Below are 24,289 nucleotides of genomic sequence, written 5' to 3' on the forward strand. Positions count from 1 at the left end.
AAACTCAGAATTCTAACAACATTAGGTGTTACCTATTTAATATTAATTCAACATTTTCTGGCTGTATTCGGAAGGTGGATAAAGAGTAGAGAAATCTGCAACTCAGTAATGCTATTTCATTTGGTCTGCCTTTTCTAACAAAACCAACATCACAAGGAGGCGAACGTAAGGAAAGTCATCATACAGCACAGAACAGCAGTGTAAAAGCAAGAAACAGGGAAGAAATGAGAACCCAAGCTGAGTTTATCTGTGGTAGTTTTTATCCCAGTGTTTCTTTTGAGGTTTATAAAGAAATCACTGCTAGAAGATGTGTTTTAGTCTAAAAATTTCATTTCTGAGATTAACAAAAGCTCTCAACTGCGTCAACTAGACAGACAGTTATTGCATGCATAGGATATAGTTTCAGCAGTCTGGACTTGCATTACATCAGTCTTCCACGCAGAGCCTAATTCTCAAGGTTGTCTTCTTCTTGAGACACTTTGGGAAGAGCTTTCTCAGCTAACTGCCCTATTTTGTCTCAATACAACCAGATAAAAAACCTGCATAAAAAGCATAGTCCTTAAAACACAGGCCTAAGCTCCACCAAACATTGCACTTTCATTCAGGCAGACTGGAAATTAATTGGTAAAAGAAAACATAATATCGAAATAGTTATTGAAAAATCAAACTTGATAAAAATAGAAGTTTAAACTGCTGTTTTAATCAATGTTTGTATCAGATTATTATAACTGTACACCAAATATTAAAGGAGTATTTTGGACTAATGCCCTTATCAGTAGGCTCATCTATCAGCATGACCAGAACACGAGAAGATCAATGTTTAGCTGGCACTCAAGTACAGCACGCTCCTAAGCAGAGGAAATATTAGCATCATAGCACAGAGAAAAACACTGGTTAGAATATATTACACTAAATTTGCAAAGTCAATATCATCCCTGATGATTCTAATAAAAATAGCAACCTAGATATTGTGAAGTGAATCACTGCTTCTGAACAGAACACAAAATAATTTGTATTTCTAAGAAAAATGAAATGACTGACTGATGGGACTCAGTTTCCCAAATTTTCCCATGTCTGCTGCAAATTCAGTGGGATCTGCACAAAGTATAATAGTATAATAGGCTATACTGATATATTTTTTAAAGTGCATTTCATCCATTTGAGAAAGCAATAAAATATCAGTTGAACAGAGTGACTCACAATCAAAGATAACAAACATTCTCAGTGTCATTCCCAGCAGAGCACAGATCAGTGGAAATTTGTCCTTCCCATTTCCAACTTGTAGACCTTCACAGTAAGGTAGGTCTGCCTAAAGACAAGCTTCTCTACATACCTGACCACTAGAAAAAGTGAATAAAATCACACTTGAGAAGCCTGCAAAGTTCTCAGTCAGAATTAGTAGTTTTCATCCCAGTAGGGTCAGGTAGTCTGCCATCTCACAACAGTTTATTTTGCCAATGAGCATGGAGAAAACATGGATTTATTTCAATCAATTCAGCATCCTTATTCACATGCAAATATTAGAAAATAGTCATTTTGATCAATGAATACCAGTCCTGTGTTTCTTGGAAGACTTACTCGATTTTCCAAATCTGTAATGTTCAGATCTGTTTCACAGCACTCTGCTACTTTGTTTCCATTTCCTACATCATTTGCAATGCCAACTTATTTACTGTGCACATGTATATCTGCTTAAAAATCAATTTTATTTATCACCAAGGAATTCTTTCACAGATGAATACTTAAATGATCACCCTCTGAAATAATACTTTATTTCTAACACTAGATAGAATTAATATTTCAGTTAAAGTAGTATTGAAATATTCACTCTAGTAACAAGGAAGGGAAAACGTGCATGCCAACAGTACCTGTAGTGAAAATGCTGTTTCAGAGTCAATTTGCAGGCATTTGGAGGGCTGGGGGATGACACAACACTGAGTAACACTTGTACGTAACACATGAAGTCAGTTGCCAGTGAAATGCATAAGATCCAGTCATTTAAAAAAAAAAAAAAAAAAAGCAGCTACCATCTTTAAAGCTATTGGTAGTGACAGTAACAATGCAATTCTTTGCTACCCACAAATATGGTACCAATATCTAGGAAAACATGTCTAAATTTCTGCACATCATGTCATTAACTGGAACACCACTGCAAACACACAGATGTCAAGACCATTGCAGTACAGGCAGCAGGCCTTAAGCAGATCTTTCCAATCTGCAGAAGAAGAAGGGCCAAGAGAGACAACTAAAACACTGGAGATTTCAGCCAAAATAACAGAAATATTTATACATAACTGAAGTCCAGGGAGGGGGAAAAAAGCAATAAGCAAAGACTAGTTTCAGTACATCAGAAGGCATGAAAGATTTATTGCTGAAGCAGAAGTCTGAATATGAAGTTGTACTCAGCAGGAATAAAGGTTATAGCACAGGACCACTAGAAACCAAAGCAAGACCTTTGTCAGACTAAGGAACAACTTGGGAGCTGAAATCCTCAGAAAAGGTACTCCCCTCTTAAAGAGCAACCGCATCAAAATGAGGACACCACAGCTAAAGGACAAAAAGTTTGTTGTTGTTGTTTTTTTTTTTTAAAAAAAGGCAAAGTAAAAAGTATACACTAATATAGCCAGTCAACCCAGACTGTTTACACCTTTGAATACAAAGGGAGTTCTGACAGCCATTGGTAATCCCAGTATTGTTTATATTATGTCCGCAAGGAATTCCGTCTAAAAGTGAGAATCTAGTCTGTCTCAAAAAAAAATCAAAAGTAAAGAATGCATAAAACTTGCAAAAACTGCCACTTTTTGTTAATATCTTAAAATTCTGAAAGTGATTAAAAAAAAAAAAGGGGGGGGTTTGAAGATGTAGGCAGTTTAGAAGCAAAATTTCAGAACCAGGACACACCTAAGCAGCAGTTTGAGGCCGTACCAGCCAAGATCACTGGGCAGGTCTCCAAAAGGAAACAAAGCTCTACTCTTAAGTGTAAAGTCATGTTTGCTAAACCATTTTCAAAGATTTATTTTTTAGTCTGGACAAGGCCTATGACATAGAAAATTTGTTTGCTGTCAGGGGGGATGTATATACTCTACTGAAGTCTGACAGACTTAAAGAAAACCAAAACAACTTGAATCAGAATGAATGATCAGCATACATATCACCAGCATACAAGTAAGATATTTTATTTTTAAAGTAAACTAAATAGTTGGGGTTTCTTTTAAATAATAAAAAAAAAAGCAGTGTGTGGCAAGGCTAGTTTTAATAAAGGTGGAGCCTTTTGCCAACCCACTTGGAAAGCTGTGTGCTTGGTGCAAACTACAACCCACAGCTCTTCTCTTTTACTATTCTCCAACGGCTGACACAGAGAACGGGAATGGAAGGCTGCGTAATTGTGTATGGATGTTTATAAAGCCAAAGAGATTACGGGTGGAAGTTTCCAGATAATTCAGAAAACACAAAGGGAGCTGAGACCACATTTCTACAATCGGGAAGGCTCAAATTCTCACATGAACCAATTAATTTTTCAAATCAGAATCTGCTAGAGTAATAACTTACCCTGTCACACATGAATCATTCCCTCACAGCATGAGGGGAAAGCAAGATCCCTGAGGCTGCAAAACTGGTAGTAATCTCTTTGCCAGCATTAAAGAAAATAGCAGTGAGACTTAAGGACATATTAGCCACATACAAGAGATTCATGTTTCTATTGCTTCTCTAATACGTAATTATGGCTATATAAGAGTAATGTTTAGCAATTCAAATATTGATTTAATTAATAATTCCTTGACAGACCTATTTCAGATTTAAACAAATCACTGCACTCACGCATTAAATGGTTGATTTTAGTGCCGGGCGTAAGTACACAGTAACATTTTGAATTTTAACAATCTATAAGCAAAACACGTTTGCAACAAAAGGGCCTCAGGTAGCTGAATGAGACATCACCTGGAAATCAGGTGTTGCTACAAATGAAGCCAAAGTGATCACTAAGTGCATCAAAGGTTATAAACTGGGTACATAAGGATGTACAACTTTCAGAAAGTTATAGGGAAAAATACAACAAAAAAAAAAATCAGAGCTAGAGATGGCTTTGGAAATAACAGGCCTAAGATTTTAAGTTTTAAATACTTAGTAGAAGGACAGGCTGTAGGGCAGTTTACTGCTAATTTGTAGCTACCTGAAGAAGAAACATCGTTCAGATGTGCTTGAACTATACAGTAATATGTTACACAAAGAATTAAATAAGTTAAGTGACAGAGTTTTTGCCATTACCACATCAGATGCTAGCTAGCTGTGAAATCCTCTGCCCTTAGAACACAGCTTAAGAGAACTGAAGCGTTCCATAGGTGGGGAGAGAGGAGAATAGTTTACTTGGACGCCACGGTATTTCCTTAATGAAACAATTCTCACTTCCAAACTGGGACTTGTGAGGAATCTTCCTACTAGACACACTGGCAAGTATCTTTATTGCCTGGCACTGTCAGCATAGGGAGCAATCCAAAACCAAATGTGTCACCATGAATTACAGGTCACTGCTAAATCTGAAGCCTTTACAGCTTGGGAAGCAGCCATTTAAGTATTCTTTGTTCTAATTTTAGTCAGATAACTCAAATGAGTTGAGGGGGGTGGTTGTTGGTTGTGGTTTTGGTTTTGTTTTTTTAAATGTGAAATGGAACTGTCTTAACTGTGGCTTGAGTAGGGGGAAAGAGGCAAGCACAGAAGGGTGTTTGCTCCCTTGCACCAGCTCATTTGAGATGCACACAGTTACTGGTAGCGCTCCTGGAGCCCAGTGGGTGTCCAACCGCCCTCCACAACAGGGGAAGGTTTGCCTCTCTGTTCCACATCAACATCTGAGCACAGAGTTCGGGGAGTGCCTTTAATGAGCAACTGTGAGGAATCCTGTGAAGGGAGGACTGATTTTGCATTCTGACTAATCTCAATTTACAAAGAATGCCTCAGCTCTACCTCAGTTTGCTACAGCTCCTCACCCCACAAAGGCGTAAGGGCATCCTATGCATTAGTGCAGGTAGAAATGTAACCATTTAGAGAGGCAGTTTAACTGAATTATTTTTTGCAGACCCAAAAATAAAACCAATCTGTTATTATGAACCTTTATTAAGCGGCTCACATTTCAGTATAAATCACACTAAAAAGATTTTTAAAAAAGATATTTACACTACAGTGCTGACACATTTAAAATGAAAAAATTGGTATAAATAAGCTCTATGGAAAAGCCTGGAATTGTCAAAAAGAATTCTGGCTCATCTTACAAAAAATATATATGTTAAATGTCAGCTCTACTCTAAAACCTAAAACTCAAAATTATTTAAAGACTTCTTTATGTTAAACCTGCAGTGTTTACAGTGCATCTGGCCCTAAGTGCTTTGATACTTCACAGTTATGGACAGGCACTGAGGAATGTTACAAAGCTACATAACTATTTTCTGTAACAGATGCGAAGGCAAGTCACAAACTTGCCTCACAGAATTTATGAATCTTTACATTATTACATCATTAAGTTTAAAAAGGAATTTAAAACCATATATACAAATTTAGCACAAAAAATCATCCTCTCTTTGTCCATGCAGTTTGGGATATGATGAACTAGGTTGTCTTGTATCATCTGGATGTATGTGACCCCCAGGGCATAACTTGCCTTGTAAGTCCTTGTTGCCAGGTTCAAATTTTGAATCCATTTCCAACTTAAATGCCGTCAATTCAACGTGATCCAACCTAGTATGAACATTCTGGCCCCCGACGTCATGAGGTGCCACTGTCTTTTCAGCAAAATCAACATTCATGGGTTCTTCTTTTATTCGGTGAGATGCAATAGGTTCATGTTTCATCGGCATAAATTCCTGCTGCAGATACTTTGTCTGCAGAGCATCTGAAAATTTGGTGTCTTCGGAGGTATTTTTGCTTATCGTACAAATTCTGCTGTCAGTCTGAAGTCCAATAACCGAAGACTTGGGGTCTGCAGAGGTCCCTGCTTCAACAGTATTTGTATTTTGAGAAAGTTCATCCTCTGAATGATATAGCTTGAGCCGGATGTGCCAAGCCAAACTGCACACAGCTGAAACTGTTTTAAACTGGTGCACAACATTCCTTGGGATAAAATAAATGTCATTATCGAATAACTGAATTCTGGCATATCGAATGCCTTCCCTTCGCAGTTGATTAAGTTTTGCATCATCAACCCACTGGACACACTGAAGGAAGAAAAGAGGGGGAGAGGGGAGGAGTGAAAACTCTGATTTAGGACTCAAAGGACACCTGATCAACAGTTCATAGCGTGCTTACCTGTGAGAGTGGAGGCTCATGCAAATCTAATTGCATTCGCTGAACTACCTCTAAGAAGTCTTCAGCATGAAAACAAATTACGTCTTTGGTTATACGAGGCTGCTCAGACCTACAGAAGAATAAGAACTGCACAGTCAGAAGCTGGAACTAACATGCTACAGCGTATAGTCAAGAAAATCTGCAGGCAAGGATACAGCAAATGATAAAAAAACCAAAACAACAACTAGCATAACCTGCATTTTGTAGAAAAAAGGTAGACTAAAATGGATAATTCTCAAACACAACCTCATTAAGCTGATTAAATGAATTAACCACAATTTCTTCACAAGTGGTGGTAAAAGCAGCAATGAATAGTCAACAAAACTCACTATTTTTAATTTTTATTTTTAATTGACCTCTGTATGTCCTGATGCTGAAAGACAGATCCCCCAGATACATTGGGCTTACTCTGTCAACGCTCTAACATGACACACCCATCAGGTACCTCAAAGTATGCAGCGATCTGACTAGTGTTATGGCAAACACTGCTTAGTATCTTAGCCTCGAACACCTTGTTCAGATTTAGTAGTAAAGCTGAATCTACATTAAGCTGCCACAATGCTAGTAAGCAGCAAGTACTGTCATCCTCCACAAAACACCCCTTAAAAATACATTCCTATTTGTACTCACTAGAGCGCTACAGAAGAGCAAAATCTGAATTAGGGTTTGTCTCTGTATTTGAACCATTAGAATTCACCTCTTGTCCCACAACATCTCCCCCAAAGAAATGCACACTATTTATATAATTCCTTGTGAGACATTATCTAGAATTAACTAACAAAAGACAAAAAGCCAAACTCAGTTCTTCAACGGAAACATATAAAACTAAGCTCCAAGTGGGTTTTTTTGAGGGATGTTTGGGCGTCCCTCTGCCTCCCGTGCCACCTGCCCCATGCCCCACTCCTGCCGCCTCCCCAACAGGACCACCCGGATTCACTGGAGACATGTTTATTTTATTTAGGTGGTGACCTCAATAAAACAAAAAATAACCAGTTTGGGGCTATTTTCAGGGGGAAAAAAAGTAACACAAACCCAAAAAGATCTACTACTGAAACCCCAGATCTACTACAGCTAGGGAGAATTTTCAGTCCACATATTTTACTTTCAATTTTACAAAGATTAAAATGTCTCTCTATATTTTGCTCTATATACCCCGGAAAGGATTTAAGCAATGAAAACAAAAAGATTACAGAAACATCACTAGACAATCGCATAAGCAATATTAGCTACATTAATCTACTTTTTATAATGCAGTTATGTTTTGGGGGGTTTTAATAGTAGGTATCCGCATCTGGAGTTAACAATATTTGTAAATGAAGTTAAGAATTAAAATAAATACAAAGAATATTTCCATACTAACAGAACTTCAATCCAAAGCAATGTTTTCACAGCAGTGTCTACTCTGTTTTACACATTATACAGGACAAAGTATAGTTAATTATTTTTTGTAAATCATTCCTTTCTCAGTCCCTATATATGTGTGCAACAGTATGCATTACCAAATCTGTACTGCAATTCTATCACAAAACACGACATTCCTTTTCCAAACACAGAGAAAAATTATTGCCCCATCACTTTTAATTCTGCATTTGCAAATCTGATATTTAGCATAAATTTGAGATTGTATTTTGCAAAACCTGAAGTTTAGGTGAGGTCCCCCCGAAGCAAAATAGCAGAAGGATAGCTCAGTTAGATGTCCAAAAAGACATTAAATCCAAACAGAACTCTAAGATGACTTCAGAAAAAATCATTGAAGTCCCTATGAGAGCACTGCTAGGACTATTTTTGACAATATTTTTCTTTAACCTCATTCTTCAGAAGTGCTGGACTCTGCTCTAACTTCTCAAAACAGATTCAAGATTACATGTTTCACCACGAATATTTCTGACCTAATGCATGCAGTCTGGCAATATATAACAAATTCCTCCAATTATATAGAAAAGCACCAACACTTTCATGCTTTGGAACACAAACTTGAAAGTTGCTTGGTGCAGTACAAGACAGAGTGGGTGTAATTTTGCCAAAAACAATGCCATGAAGTGTCTCTTGCTGTCCCTGTAAAAACCCACCCAAATTTCCCATGTAAAAATCTTTGAAATTTCAAGAATTTAAAATTTCACTGACATTTCTTAAGTACTAAAGCACGCTTGGTATCACCTACAAAAATGCATTAAGTAATCAGCATGATCACAACACCAGCATTTATGTCTTTAATGCAGTGCAGTCTTTAATGCAGTGCAGTCTTTAATGCAGTGCAGTCTTTAATGCAGTGCAGTCTTTAATGCAGTGCAGTCTTTAATGCAGTGCAGTCTTTAATGCAGTGCAGTCTTTAATGCAGTGCAGTCTTTAATGCAGTGCAGTCTTTAATGCAGTGCAGTCTTTAAAATGTTTGCTAGCAATAGCCAGAGCTCTTCTCCAATTTGTAAATATTCACAGAAATAAAAGATCATTATCCAGTAATTTTCACAAAATGTCTCAAATCAAGAGCCTGTCATATTTGGGAAAGCAGAAATTATTCTTTTATTCTTCTATGTTTTGTTTCCAGTTCTGTCCTCTATCCCCAAAAGCTGCTTTTTGTCTATCAACAGTTCTGTTCCTGTCTGTTCTGAAAGACACCAGTTATTCTACCGAACATTCATGCCTACCAACTATTAAATAAATCCCACTATTTTAAATCTACAGAAACTTCTTGATTACAAAGCGCTTTTTTCACACCAAATTAATTTTTATACTAACTGAACACAAACTAACAAAGTTCAGCAAGTCTAGGAATTACTTTATTTTCTCCTCAAAGAAAATATGAATTTTATATATGGTATCTCATCACTAAAATGTGTGGGTTTACTACCACAGTGCCCTAAAGAACCCTAGAATAATACCTCTGACTTCTCAGTTTTGTATCTACCCACAGCTTACAAACTACGGTAGAGCTAATATCTGAAATTATTTTAATGTGTTACATTAATTAACGATGCTTCATTATCATAAGTCCTGATTAGTTCTCTTCATGTAAGTACGGTGAAGTAGCTTTTCAAAATTATACAAAAAAGTGGAAAGCGAAAGGAGAAATTAATGTCACTGAGGTCAAATAAAGTTCGAAATACATCATTTTGATTGTGCTATGAGTTTTCCTCCTCTACATATGCCAGTCCCAAATTTTTTATTCTGCATTAAGAGATACATTTTCAGTCCTTACACTAAAGTGAAATGCTGATACTATTTTATTTTCAAACTGAAGTACTTTCAAGTTTGTTGGGCAGTTTTGCCTATTTTCAGATCACTTTTTATATTTACAGGTTTTTATTTTAACTGATTCCATTCATTTTTTCAAATTTAAAAGGAGTTTTAATGGAGGTTGAATAGACACCCTTTTCCACAAGTTCCAATGTATGAGAGGAAATGATGGTTTAGATGCGAAAAGCACGAAAAGCAAGAAAACTTATTTTTAGAATGTAAATGAAGAGATAATGACTTCCAAGGGAAGAGCATCTTGTTATGAAGGTACAGGGTGAGAATGGGAAGTTCCCACAGATATGTAAATTACTATCTATTTAATTCTTATTAATTTCCACAGCCTTGCAAGTTTGGGCAGTGGAGATTGGGTTTTGTTTGGGTTCTTTTTGTTGTTTGTTTGGTTTTTTGGTTTGTTTTGGTTTGGTTTTTTTTTTTTTTACTTTCTTGGACAAAAGTTTGAATGCCTCTCTCTCTCATATGTGCAAAGTACAATTTAAAATAATCAGATCTACACAGTATCTCAGCTCCTGCCCTGCTACCATTGCTCAGTCTTAATTCACTCCAGCTTCTCACAGAGCAAGCAGGAAGTTTAATGCTCCAGCCATCATCAACCTGAAGAGAAAATAAACTACAAAACCTCAGCGCCCAAAATAAAAACACATTAACATCTAACAATCCAGTTCTTTCCCACCGGCAATTATTCAATTTTCTATCTTAATGAATTCATGCACTGTAACACAAATTTGCACCATTGCATCCAAAGGAAATTAACTCTTCCAAATTCTAGACAGATATAAAAAGCAAAACGTGTTTTTAGTGTTTACGTATGCAAAGGTAACCTCCAAAACTAAGGTCATTCTCCCAAAGCAAGGTCAGAAGACCCTGAAAAATGCTTCTTGCATCTGGGCCAGGAAGCCCATGTGATTATGGGGTTTTAATTTGGGTAAAACATAAACAGCTTCAAATGAGATACATTAAATTTCCTGAATCTCGTATGGGAATTCCAAAGACAAACACCAAAAAAAGAAGGAAAAAAAAAAAAAGAAAATCACACAGCCTTCTAGAGGATTCTTCCAAGGTGATCTACCATAAATAAATCAGTGATAACAGCCATGATTTTGAAGCAGCAGCATAAAAACTCTGCTCATCTCCAGACAACACAAAGAATTGCCAAGAGGTCTACATGTGTACCTCTGAGGCAGAAACTCAGGTCAGTCCATATGCACTATTTAAAGTAAAACAAAAAGTGTTTTTACATCTAACAAACTCAGTTACAGCAACTCAATTATAGCTATTAAACTGTACCCAATCTAGCAGAGGGCAAACTCATCCAGTGCATAGAGATAGAGGGGGTGGAAAAACCAAGTCCGGTAAGTATCCATTAAATCTCTAATACTAGATTAACTTATTCTGTGCTCCTTCTACCAATTATACACAGAAATTCAGGCAAATATTTTTCAAACACATAGGTGAATAAGTCAATCAACACGTACCACTCTCCACAGTGCACAGCCTTCAATACTCCCACAGCAGCTGTAGTCTGGCGTTCAAAACCTTGTCCTATGTGATCTGCATGGGCTCGTGTCCGGTCTTCAAATAGCATTTCACGGGGTTCACTGGTTCGAGGTAGGTACTGCAAGTTTTTTATTTCATTGGTAGTTCTGTATAAGAAAAAACATATTAGTGACATAGAAGTTTCTCTTAATTACCTGATTTCCACCATAGCCAATAGCATTGTTTTCCTCCCTTCAGTGAGAACATATAGTCAAATGAGAAAACCAGTAACACTTAGGACAAATTTAAAATATAACGAGGGGCAAATTTAAAATATAACAAGCTATGTAAAAAAAAATGAGAAAACCTATGCAATTGAAAAGAAAACCAAACAAAAACACCACCGCAGTGTTAGAGCCCTGAGTACACTAGAAGGCCCTGATGAGTGAGCAGCCTCACCTGCAGTCTCCACCCATAAGCGCGGACAAAGAGCCCAGGAGCTCTATTTAAGCTCAGGCCTTCAGTCCTAGACTGAGCCATGCTGTAGGAGCACCGGTGTTGACCTCAAGCCAGAGGCGTGCTGGGCCACAGACTTGCTTCCCAGCTTAACTGCAGAACAGTCACTGGACCTGATCCTCACTGGCAGACTGACTTCTTGACTTGACCTCAGACCTGCCCCATCACCACACACTTGCCTGCTGCACTGGAGTCTGGGCTGAATCTGTTCCTCAAACCCCAGGTCTGCCCTTCCTGCCTCCCTCAGGCACTGAGAGACCAAGCCCTACCATGATCAGCCCCTGGCAGGGAACTGACGGTCTTTACTGCTTTCTGACTTCTAGAGATACATTTCAATCGTCCCTGAAGTAATTCCTCATCATTTATGTTTCTACCAAACCACTAGAAAATGTGTATGTATATTAAGTTCCAGGTTGTAGAAGTGGGAATGAGAAACAACAAAAAAAAATTTATTCAGGTTTAATGAAAGTGAAGTAAATGCTGTAGAGCAGGCACAGAGAATCTGGAGATTGTGCAGTCCAACTTCCCCCACTCAATTAGAGTGGGTTGCTCAGGACCTCATCCAGTCAAGTTTTGAGCAACTCCAAAGATGGAGACTCCACAAGCTCTCCGGGCAGCCTGTTCTAGTGTTCAACCATCCATACAGTAAACTTTTTTTTCCCCCTCTTTGTTTTAAATAGAATTTCTTGTAATTCAGTTTATGCCCATTCCCTCTGATTTCACCATTGGGTACTGCTGAAAAGCATCCTTCTTACAACCTCTCATCAGATGTTTATACACATTGGTATGATCCCACTGAGCCTTCTTTTCTCTAGGGTAAATCCCAGTTCTCCCATGCCTGCCTTTCATGTCACCAGACCTGCTCCAGTATGCCCATGTCTGTCTTGGACTGGCGAACTCAGAACTGGACATGATACTCCAGATGTGTCTCACCAGTGATGAGCAGAGGGGAAGAATCATCTCCCTCAACCTCCTAGCAGTGCTCTTCCTAATCCTGTCCAGGAGGCTGCCGGCCTGCTTTGCCACAAAGGTACACTGATGGCTTATAGTCAACCTGTCATCCACCATGACCCCCAAGTCCTCCTCTGTCAGGCTGCCGTCCAGCCAGTTGGGCCCCAGCCTGTACTGGCACATGGGGTTATTCCTCCCAGGTGCAGGGCTTTGCACATCCCAGTGCTAACTTCACGAGTCCACTGAGCAAGCTCATTTCTACAGCCTCTCAAGGCTCCTCTCACTAGCAGTGCAACCCTGTGGCGTGTCAACCACTCCTTCCAGTTTTGTGTCACCTGCAAACTTGCTGAGGGTGTGCTCTGTCCCATGATACCGGCCATTAATGAAGATGTTGAACAGTATTGGCACAAGTTATGAATGTCTGGATTACTCCAGTAGCGACTGTCCTCCAGTTGGACTTTGTGCTGCTGATCACAACCGCTTGAGCACAGCAGTTAAGCCAGTTCTTGAACCACTTCACTGTACATCAGTCTAGTTTGAGCTTCATTAATTTGTCTGTTAGGAAGTTATGGGAGACGGGTGTCCAGCATAGAAAGCCTTGCTAAATTTAAGATAAATGACACCCTTGGCACTCTTCTCATCCTGAGAGCCAGGCATTTTGTTGCAGAACACTATCAGGTGGATAAGGCATGATTTCCCCTTTGTAAATCAATACTAGCTACTCCCAACGATCACCTTGTTTGAAATGGTGTCCTTCCAGTATGAAGGTGAGGCTGACCAGCCTGCAGTTCCCCAGGTCCTGCTTCTTACCCTTGTATGTGACTGGAGTGACATTTGCTTTCCTCCAGTCCTCAGAAACCTCTGCCAATTGCCATGACCTTTCCAAGACAATCAAGAATGGCATTGCAACGACATTGGCCATCTCCCACAGCACTTGTGGGTACATCCCATCAGGTCCCATGGGCTTGTGCCCATCTAATTTGAATGTCTAATATATTCTTTAACCTGATTCTCCTCCACTGAAGGAAAGTAGTCCTTGCTCCAGACATTCCTACTGTGTCCAGGACTTGGCATTCCTGAAGGTAAACCTCACCAGTAAAGACAAGGACAAAGAAAGCATTGAGCATCTTGGCCTTTTCTGTATCCTTTGTCTCCAGGCCCTTTGCCCCATTCAGCAGATGCCTTATATTTTCCGTAGTCTTTCTTTTGCTGTCCATATGCCTGTAGAAGTCCTCATTGCCCTTCACATTCCTTGCCAAATCCAACTCCAGATGGTCTTTGGCTTTAACTGCATCCCCTTCATGGTTGGACAGTGTCTCTATACTCCTTCTGAGGCACCTGACCCTGCTTCTACTTCTGGTATACTCCCTTTTTATGTTCAAATTTTGAACAAGAGAACTTCAAAGACATCATTTCTCATGGCACATAATATTCAAGTTCTGCAGAGGACATCCCTACTCTTAAGTTGGTACTTATAGCCAGGACCACCACAAAGCCTGAATGTGCCATTTAACATTGAAGGTATTACCTTTCAAATGAGAGAAGCCTTTGTCCCTTGAGGTCTTTAAGCACCCACTCACATTTAAGAACAGATATTAACTCCAGTCTCGTGGCATACTTCAGTAGTTGTATGCCTATTCACATTACCCTCCAATTTCACCTTAAATTCCTACTAAAGCACCTTACTTGGCCAGATAGTAAACGATTTTTTAAAAATCCACATCCTTACAAAACAAAGCACACTAAAAGTATATTTTGAGATGAAGATTTACAGAAATGTATACTAAGATATAATATCAACCAGTAAAAGGTTTGGGATAAAATGAATTTGTAGAGAAGGAATACTAATCAGACATTTACCAGGCAAAATAATTCAACATACCTCTTCCTTTTGAAAGGTGACTTTGGCATGTCAGCCACAGGGATCATCTGTTCTCCTGGACGTACCCACATAATGGGACCATCATCACTGTCTTTACGACTCTCTAATTTTAAACTAGAAAGTGTCCCCCATGGCAGTGTACACTAATGGGAAATACAAGCCACAATTTTGAAGTAAGTTACTTTAAAAACTTTTTAAAAGCAGCCTTTATCTGTCAAGATGAAAACATTTATTAGACCACTCAATTATCTAAGCAAGTATCACAGACTCTCACTTTATTGTAACAGTACTAGACAGTATATTTGTCCCCCTTCTCCCAACCCATTCCCTTCTGTCCTTACTTTTAAGAAGGGTGATTCTTCCAACATATCAAGGAATTCAGGGAAGTAATCCCCCACTTCCTCATCAACTGCTCCAACCAGGCTGATCTGTCTCATTGGGCCAGCTCTATACGTACCATGAGAGTATGTTCTTTTTACCTACAAGTAGAATATGACAGCAAAAGTTATACCAAGTCCACTACCACTCAAAGTCTACATTTAATAAACACCTTCAATCTCTATATTTATGTTTCCTGATTGATATTAGTCCCACAGTCTACAGTATACTTAAGATTATTATGAAATCGATTACTATGAAGACAGAAGCTCTTAAAGAGACTTGACAACTTGTATTTTATTTATTTTAAAGTCTGAAGGTAAGATTAACTATTTATTGCCTTTCAAGAAAATAACATTCCAAAGCAGTAACTGTGAAAAGCTATTAATGTATGTTCTGCTCAATATCTAGTAAAATAAGAATTCTTACCTGGATTACTCAAGTCTAACTGAATTTTTACCTTTTTCCTGTAACAGTCAGGCAAAACCCTGAGTTACAACTAATTAAACTCTAAACACTTCCTCTGCTAATCATCCCCTCCAGTATGGCCTCTGTGTGACGACATTAAGCAGAGCTAATTATCACAGTAAAGACAAGATTCGTAAAGAATGAGTACGGGAAGAAAGAGAATGACAGTTATTCCTTCATTTTTTCTGTGCTGTGCTAACATGTCTTGTGCTCCCTTAAAATTTTAAGGGCTGTAACATTCACCTCATGAAAAATCTTTCATTTTTAACTTGAACAGAAACACATATTGTTATAAGTTGTTTTTTTTTTTTTTTTAAATAATCTGATCTGTTGTGTTACATCAACAAAATACTTAGGCATTAGATTGATGAGGATCATTTCCCCTTAAGCTTCTGGTCTCCTATTAACAGTCTGAAAGACACAGTAGTATTATTAGATAAAAGATGACCAGATCAGAACAGAGGGAAGAGCAGATGGATTACTGCACAAACCAAGTAAGGCTCTTGCACTGCATCTCTAGACAGTCTGTATCCAAAGCAAGAAAAGAAAAAAAGTGCAAGGAAAACAGCTGATGAAGTATTGCTTAGCTATGGTCCTCACACAAACAGACCATTAAAATTCCTAGTAATTATGGCATTGCAGACGAGAATTAGCAGCAGTTCCTGAAAGTAGGACTAAACCATACAACACGGAACAATACGGTGCCCTTCTGAGAAGCTAGGCTGATGCAACCAGATGCATTCCAGAAATGCAGAACAAAATACTCTTCTTCAGATCATCTCAGACATCATACACACCCAGGAAATGAAGGACTGACTAAAAATAGGATTTTACAAAATGTCTGAGCTAATGTAACAGCAAGCCATCACAGCCACACTGAAAAGAGCATTGCTGCTAGATAGTAGTTCCCCTATTCCCCAAATCCTCAGTCATATGTTCCTGTAGGTTTTTTTTCATGGACCGCTGGTGATTGTGTGATTTAAAAAAAACAAAAAACAAAAAAAAAACAAACAAAAAAAACCCAAACAAAAAACACCAAAACATCAGAAAACATTCATTTTGGCTGTATCTGCACTGGCACAAAGCATCAGGAGCTCACACAACTAAAGCACTGGAAGAAGGAAGGGACGCTCACTTGTCATTATGGGCTTAGCAGACAGACCAGTTCCAAAGTACCCTAAAACCACTTTCTGAAGCTACAGATAGTCATAAATCTGTTACTCACAGTTTATTTATAAACCTAATATACAAAAGGATGCTTCTTCCACTGGCATCAGTAGCTCAGTATTCCACCATTCCAGTCCAGGATATTAAGCTGCTGTTTTCAACCACACCCCTGATTAAAGGGAACCATTCTTCTGCCTTTTTCCTTGCTTCCTTCTGCTACCACGGCCATTCTCCCAGGTAACAAGCGACAGGACAAGAGGAAATGGCCTCAAGTTATGCCAGGGGAGGTTCAGATTGGATACTAGGAAAAATTTCTTCACCGAAAGGGTTCATGAGCATTGGAACAGGCTGCCCAGAGAAGTGGTGGAGTCACCATCCCTGGAGGTATTTAAAAGATGTATAAATGTGGCACCGAGGGACATGGTTTATTGGTAGACTTGGCAGTCCCCCACGTCCCCAGTAGCTAATTTGGCCTAAACCACAACACAGGTTAATGGTTAGACTCTATGATCTTAAAAGGTCTTTTCCAACCTAAATGATTCTATGATTCACATAGCATATGATATACTAGCTGTGGAACTACTCTAACTGAAAACTCTTCTACTTCCTCAAAAAATACCAACTGAAGTGAAGTTCAGAGAAGCTGTGAAGCTTTCAGTTGATCCACTCGCCCGTCAGTCTTATGTACCACTAGGTGTTGGCAGTGAAGCATAAAGTCAGAAAATTGTTTAAGTGCACCATAATCCTTGCTTAAGGTGGATCAATTAAGAAATTTCTTATATATTCCAAAAAAGGCCACATCACAAAGAACTGAAAAAAATCAACTTTTTCAAGCATTATTTGTCCATCCCAATTCACTCCTAGCTCTCCTGATCAATTGTGTTTCCCTCATTCACTAAGTAGAACAGGCTCCTTTTCAAGATCCAGCTTGTGAGAGGTGAAATACCAAAAATAAAGCTGAGATATTGTCCCAGTTACAAATGGTTAGCAGTTTCTTCTGGGACCATATTCAGAGTCGTATCATTGCAAGTACACAGAATGAAACGTTTGAGCATTTAAGAACTCCATGGTGCGTCTGCTAACACCAAGGCAGCAGCTAAGTACCTTACAGCCCCTTGCTCACTAAGCCTCCCCCACCCACCAATGGTGAGAGACACAGGAGAGAACAGGAAAATCAAGGAAATACAGGGGTACAAATAAAGACAGTTTAATAAGCAAGGAAAAAAGGAAACTGAATAAAAGAAGAAAAAACACGAAGTGGTGTTTTTCACCACTTGCTACCTCCCAAAAGCAGATCAGTGCCCAGCCAGCCACCGAGCAATAGTTACTCCCCAGACCAACACCTGCCACAGCCCCCTGTTTTTTATTGCTGAGCATGATGTTACATGGTGTGGAATATCCCTGCAGTCGATTTGGGTCAGCTGCCCCAGCCATGTCCGTTCCCAACTTCTTGCCCACCCCAGCCTATTCGCCAGGGCATTCAGAATAGGGGGAAAAAAGAGAAAGTCTTGACACCCTGCAAGTGCTGCTCAGCACTAGCCAAAACACCAGTGTGTTATCAATCAATAGTTTTAGTCACAAATCCAAAACACAGCCCCATAACAGGCTGCCATGAAGAAAATTTACTCTAACCTATCCCGACCCAGTATAAACAGAAAATAAATCCATGCTGGTGATGAAAAGGGAAGATCCACTCTCTCTTTTTCCCTTCTTTCCTGTTAGCACTAGGTCTTCTGAAGGTGGACAGGGATCCAGCTTAGGGAACTGATCTGATTTTAATGAAGATTTTTTTTTTATTTTCTTATTTTTTTAAGGAAACTGTATAAATAAGAATTAAATAAAGACATAAGCCATTTAAAGCTAATGCCTGCCTAGAAAGAACAAGAGGGACTCTGGAAGAGGAGGCAGCTGTTGGCAGTAAAGAGTGACTCCTATCTCACTTCTTCCATGGACTGGGTTATAGCATCCTAAACTCTAGACTCAGGTCAGGGGTTGCTATTTAAATTACACTATCTCATCGAAAAACATATATTAAAAGGTGAGGTCATTCTTAGAGGGAAGAACTAGCTAGCAAACAAAATTAATTTTCACTCACTTCAAAATTAGATTGCTACTAAGTAATAGTGTGAAAACACCAAAAACCTCCCACTGGCCTTTGACCAACAACAAAAGTAAAATGAATCCCCTTAAAGACAACAACAAAATAAATTAAATCTGTGGCATGTTAGATATCAGCAACATTTTCCTTTCCTTTTACTGCAAGTATCCTTTGGCTGCTTTGTTCATAGGAAGAGAAAAAAATACCTCCACATAATTCTAAACTCACAAAAACAATGCTGATGTACTAAAACCAGCACTTCCTCATCAAATTCTATACACTAAATTATACACTGACGACAAATCAAGTATTATAAACATTTTATAAGGTAATCTTCCTGAATGTAATTTTACAGGTTAAAGCGTGACTATGTTTTTAGAATGTTACAAGTTTGCTCAAGTAAATAGCTGGAACAACCTAAATCCAGAATAAAAGAAATCAACAATATACACAGTTCCTCCAGTATGTAGCCAACATGATCAGAATCAATACACACACAGAAAAACACACCCCACGAATTAAATGCAGTATAATACAATGGACAGGTAAAATAGATAGAAATACATAACTGAATAAATACAACATAGCCTAACTTTTTTTTCTTCTCACGTAGCTTAAATTTGAAGTATGTCACCTAAAAACACACAAAAAGGAGACTGCGTCATTCTCTTGCATCAGGGTAATGGAAAATTACAACATTAAAACCACCACTGAATTCCAAATTAGTAAAACTTGAGAATTATCTGCTTCTGTGACTTGTATGGCATCAACTGGTTTTTTAGTGTAACTTAACTTACTTAAAACTGAGCAAGGATTTCTAAAAAGCAAATATTTTGGCATAAACATCTGAAGACTAAATCTGAATGCATATATAATACTGACAACAACATATTTGAGCATTTTCATCCTACAAACAGGAAACATCTTAGACACTAAGTGTTAAAGATGTTTCAATTTTCTGTTTGAAAAAGACAAAACCTGGAAGGAACAGTCCAGAGAAACCAAGCATTTCAAAAGATTATTTAAAAAAAAAAATTTAAACTGGGGCAATTCACAATTGAATTTCTATTTTTAATATAGTAGAGAGGGTTTTTTTCAGTCAAAGTTCTAACATTTTCCTGCAATAATTTTAAAGGTTTAAATTTCTTTCAGTTTTTCAGCTTTGAAGTCAGAAAGTCTGGAAAAGCAGTCCTCATAAAACAAAACAAAAAAAAATCCAAACCCACTGAACCCAAAATAATTTCAAGAAACCCACAAAGAAAGTCCCACCAAAGACCAACAAAAAAACCCACCACAAAACATTAAGTCACCATAAAAATATGCTGGGAGATTAGAGGGAATAGTGGGTTTCCATTTTACTATGGAAGTGCACAAGCAATGCACTTACACATTTGAATTTTAGAACTGAAAACGTCCAGCTTCACATTCACTGTCATTCTTCTAAATCTGTTATCTCAAACGCAATAGTCATAAAGAGGCAATGAAGCATTCTTTATTTGGTATATTTTGCAAAAGAGCTCAAAAAGCTTTCTGTTCCTTGCCAACTCTTTTCAAATCCTCAAAAGCTTATGTATGTTTTCAGCTCCAAATGGGAACTAATACTGACGCATCAACATTTCACTGAACAAACATTCACTAAAATTACTCTGTGTTTAAAAATACTTGCAAATCTACTTGGTTACTTTTTGCTTTTAAATCATATGTACCTTCATATTACTGTTGTTTTGTTGGGGTTTGGAGGCTTTTTTTTTTTTATTTTAAGGTCAGGGTTTTGCTATCAGAATAAGATGCCTTGACAGTTCTAGCATTATTTAGAAGTGATCCGTTATCATTAAAGCTTGAATTTTAATAAATATACCATTTCCCAATTGGAGGTTTCTGGAAAAGAAATACCAAAATTTTTACTGCAGTTTAGTTCCACCAGTGTCCCTTTAACACTGCAGTCTGCGTATCACTTCACACGTTCCACCTTGCAGCTGCAATCCTCAAATAATATGATGGATGGACAGACATTTTAAAAAGCAAGATTCTGAATTATTCCTATATTCTTATATTATTCTGAATTCTGGTGCCACAAAAACAGTGAAGCAGCCAATAAAGAATTAAAACCATAATATTTTAACAATAGCATCAATTAGATACATTCATGGAAAGTGATCTTATGAAAGCAAAGTAGTAAAAAAAACTGGCTGGATGGCCGTGCACAGAGAGTGGTGGTAAATGGAGTTAAATCCAGTTGGTGTCCGGTCACAAGTGGTGTCCCCCAGGGCTCAGTGCTGGGGCCAGTTCTCTTTAATATCTTTATCAATGATCTGGATGAGGGGATCAAATGCACTCTCAGTAATTTTGCAGATGACCCTAAGCTAGGTGGGCGTGCTGATCTGCTTGAGGGTAGGGTGGCTCTGCAGAGGGATATGGACAGGCTGGATTGATGGGACGAGGCCAATGGTGTGAGGTTCAACAAGGCCAAGTGCCAGGTCCCGCACTTGGGTCACAACAACCCCATACAGTGCTACAGGCTTGTGGCAGAGTGGCTTGAAAGCTGCCTGGCAGAAAAGGACCTGGGGGTGTTGGTGGATGGATGGCTGAATATGAGCTGGCATCCTAGCCTGTATCAGGAATAGTGTGGTGAGCAGGACTAGGGAAGTGATCATCCCCCTGTACTCGGCACTGGTAAGACCCTACCTCAAGTACTGTATTCTGTTTTGAGCCCCTCACTACAAGAAGGACATTGAGGTGCTGGAGCGTGTCCAGAGAAGGGCTACAAAGCTGGTGAAGGGTCTGGAGGACAAATCTTGTAAGGAACGACTGAGGGAACTGGGGTTGATTAGCCCGGAGAAGAGGAGGCTGAGGGGAGACCTTATCACTCTTTACAGCTACCTGAAAGGAGGCTGTAGAGAGGTGGGGGCTGACCTCTTCTCCCTGGTGACAAGTGATAGGATGAGAGGAAATGGGTTCAAGTTATGTCAGGGGAGGTTTAGATTGGATATTAGGAACCATTTTTTCACTGAAAGGGTTATTAAACACTGGAATAGGCTGCCCAGGGAGGTGGTGGATTCACCATCCCTGGAGGTGTTTAAATAAAGGGTAGATGTGGTACTTGAGGACATGGTTTAGAAGTGGTTTTTGTCATGGCAGGTTAATGGTTGGCCTTGATGATCTTAAAGGTCCCTTCCAACCTCAGCAATTCTATGATTCTATGATTATGCTCCTGTAACTCAGGAAGATCTATGACAAGGTTCAGTCTCAGATCCCGTCCAAGCTGTCAGTACAAAGTTTGAGGCTTTTGTTTATGTTTGTTTTTTCTTAATATAGAATATGTGACCCAAAAGAACAACATACAACTGTCATTTCATATTTATTGGCTGAAACTGTCAAGAAGCAATCTGGAAAGGTAACTATTTTCTAAGTGGAAAACAAGCAAGCATGTGTTGCAGATCTCTAATGTCATGCCATGTGAACTGATTCTTTGTTCAGTGCTCTTCAATAAGAAATTTTTTGTTCGCGTGGAAGACAATAGGCTGCCATCATCTTTCAAAAAAGTCTCTTACACATAGTCTTACAGATTATTTGATAAAAGAAGAACAGGGCAATATACACACTTTAACAGAGCTAAAATTCATTTCCTCTTAAGAAGGGAGAAGAGAGGAGGGGAGAGGGAAAAAAAAAAGAAAAAAAACATTGTTTCTTTTCCTAAAAACCATTAAAACTTTTTAATAACTAAGCATACATTCAAAGAGCTTAAAAGCAAGGAGAGAACTCTATTGAAAACAAAATTCTACTGAAAGCTACTGAAACACAACTGAAGAGACACATAGTTCCAATACAAAGAATTTTTTCCAGAACACAGGAAAATAACACAATATATGGAAAGAGACACTGTACAAATCTTTAGTGATAAGAAAAAAAAAAACACCAACCAATTACTTCAGATTTTCGTGAAGAAAAATATTTTCAGCAATTCCCCTCAAATACTAGAAGAATGAATATTTTCAAGCAGGATTTCACAAATTAGAAAAGGAGTAAACAGCAAAAACCTCTCTGTAAAAGAAACTTTTAAGACCTAAACAAGGAGGACAATGAAGAGAAGATAATATTAAGAAGGGACTCAGAGAGAACTGGAATGAAAAGTTCTGTGTGAAAAAACTAAGGACAACCACTCATTTGAAAAGTCACAACACAAACATGAACCATCATTACTACTGCATTTCTTCCTCTAAAATACTTGTTATTTGTACTATCTGAATATCTAGAGTCCCTCACAGTTAACATCAGTAACATGGAATAAGTTTCTTCAGACTGGGAAAAACTGCAAACTGCCTGCTGTGATGGAATGGGGCTGATGGTGTTGTGCCACACTCATCCTTGAGCTGCTGCTGGCAGAGGAAACTAATATAATTTGCTAACTTGGTAATAAAACCAAACACTTGGGAGTAGGTTAAGTTTTCTGCTGGATTAACAAAACAAACTGGCTCACCAGTTTGAGAAGCATCACAGCCTGGCACAAGAACACGCAACTGGGAGGAAAGAAGCAAGGAGAACATTCTTTTAGCAGCAAGAGGTGCTAGATTGGCTCTCACATTTTGTCTAGTAGCACACTGAGCAGTGCAAAATACAAGTGATTTCCTAAACTGAATAGGCTTAATGATGAGTATCCTCACATACTTTACAGTATGAAAGCAGCAAGCTGAAAAGAAACAAAGCTTTAATAAATCACGGAATCACGGAGTTTTCAGAGTTGGAAGGGTCCTCTAGAGATCATCTAGTCCAACTCCCCTGCTAAAGCAGGATTGCCCAGAGCACATTACTCAGGACTGCATCCAGGCGGGTCTTGAAAATCTCCAGAGAAGGGGACTCCACAGCCTCCCTGGGCAGCCTGTGCCACTGCTCTGTCACCCTCACCGTAAAGAAGTTTTTCCATGTATTTGAACGGAACTTCCTATGTTCTAACTTGTACCCATTGCCCCTTCTCCTGTCACTGGGAACCATTGACAAGAGTCTGGCTCCATCCTCCTTCAACCCACCCTTTAGATACTTTTATGCCATAATAAGGTCTCCCCTCAGCCTTCTCTTCGCCAGGCTAAAGAATCCCAGCTCTCTCAGACTTTCCTCATAAGGGAAAGGCTCCAAGCCCTTAATCATCTTAGTTGCCCTTCGCTGGACTCGCTCCAGCGGTTCCCTGTCCCTCTTGAACTGGGGAGCCCAAAACTGGACACAGTATTCCAGTTGTGGCCTCACCAGTGCCGAGTAGAGGGGGAGAATGACCTCCCTCGACCTACTGGCCACACTCTTCCCTATGCAGCCCAGGATTCTATTGGCCTTTTTGGCAACAAGGGCACATTGCTGGGCCATGGATAATTTACTGTCTACCACAACCCCCAGATCCTTCTCCTCTAAGCTACTTCCCAGCAGGTCTGCCCCTAACCTGTACTGGTGCCTAGCATTCTTCCTCCCCAGGTGCAGGACCTTGCACTTGCTTTTGTTGAACCTCATGAGGTTCTTCTCTGCCCAGCTCTCCAGCCTGTCCAGGTGTCGTGGTTTGGCCTCAGCCAGCAACAGAGAACCACGCAGCCACTCGCTCGACTCCCACAGCCGTGGGAAAAATCAGCAGAAAAGGGCAAAACTCGTGGGTTGAAATATTATAATTTAACAGAACAGACAAAGGGAAAAAGAAAGAAAGAAAAACAATAACACCGGTAAAGGAATACAAGAACGCGATTACAGTACAGGCCTCCAACTAGACTCTGTGCTGCTGATCACAACCCTCC

General features: G+C 39.0%; 1 protein-coding gene across 2 annotated transcripts in view; it reads right to left on the bottom strand.

Moving 5' to 3' along the window:
- Window positions 1-5,091: 5,091 nt before the first annotated feature.
- Window positions 5,092-24,289, bottom strand: part of RSBN1L (round spermatid basic protein 1 like) — a 54,561-nt gene continuing 35,363 nt past the window's right edge. For both annotated transcript variants that reach the window (XM_082489969.1, XM_082489968.1), the window contains 5 exons: window positions 14,752-14,889; window positions 14,411-14,553; window positions 11,061-11,228; window positions 6,295-6,403; window positions 5,092-6,203 (listed from right to left, as the gene is read on the bottom strand). In XM_082489969.1, the coding sequence (XP_082346095.1) occupies window positions 5,547-6,203; window positions 6,295-6,403; window positions 11,061-11,228; window positions 14,411-14,553; window positions 14,752-14,889 (1,215 nt within the window). In that variant the 3' untranslated portion in view covers window positions 5,092-5,546. The remainder of the gene's footprint in view (window positions 6,204-6,294; window positions 6,404-11,060; window positions 11,229-14,410; window positions 14,554-14,751; window positions 14,890-24,289) is intronic.

This window comes from Vanellus vanellus (assembly GCF_965231255.1).
Source record: "Vanellus vanellus genome assembly, chromosome: 1".
NCBI lineage: Eukaryota > Metazoa > Chordata > Aves > Charadriiformes > Charadriidae > Vanellus > Vanellus vanellus.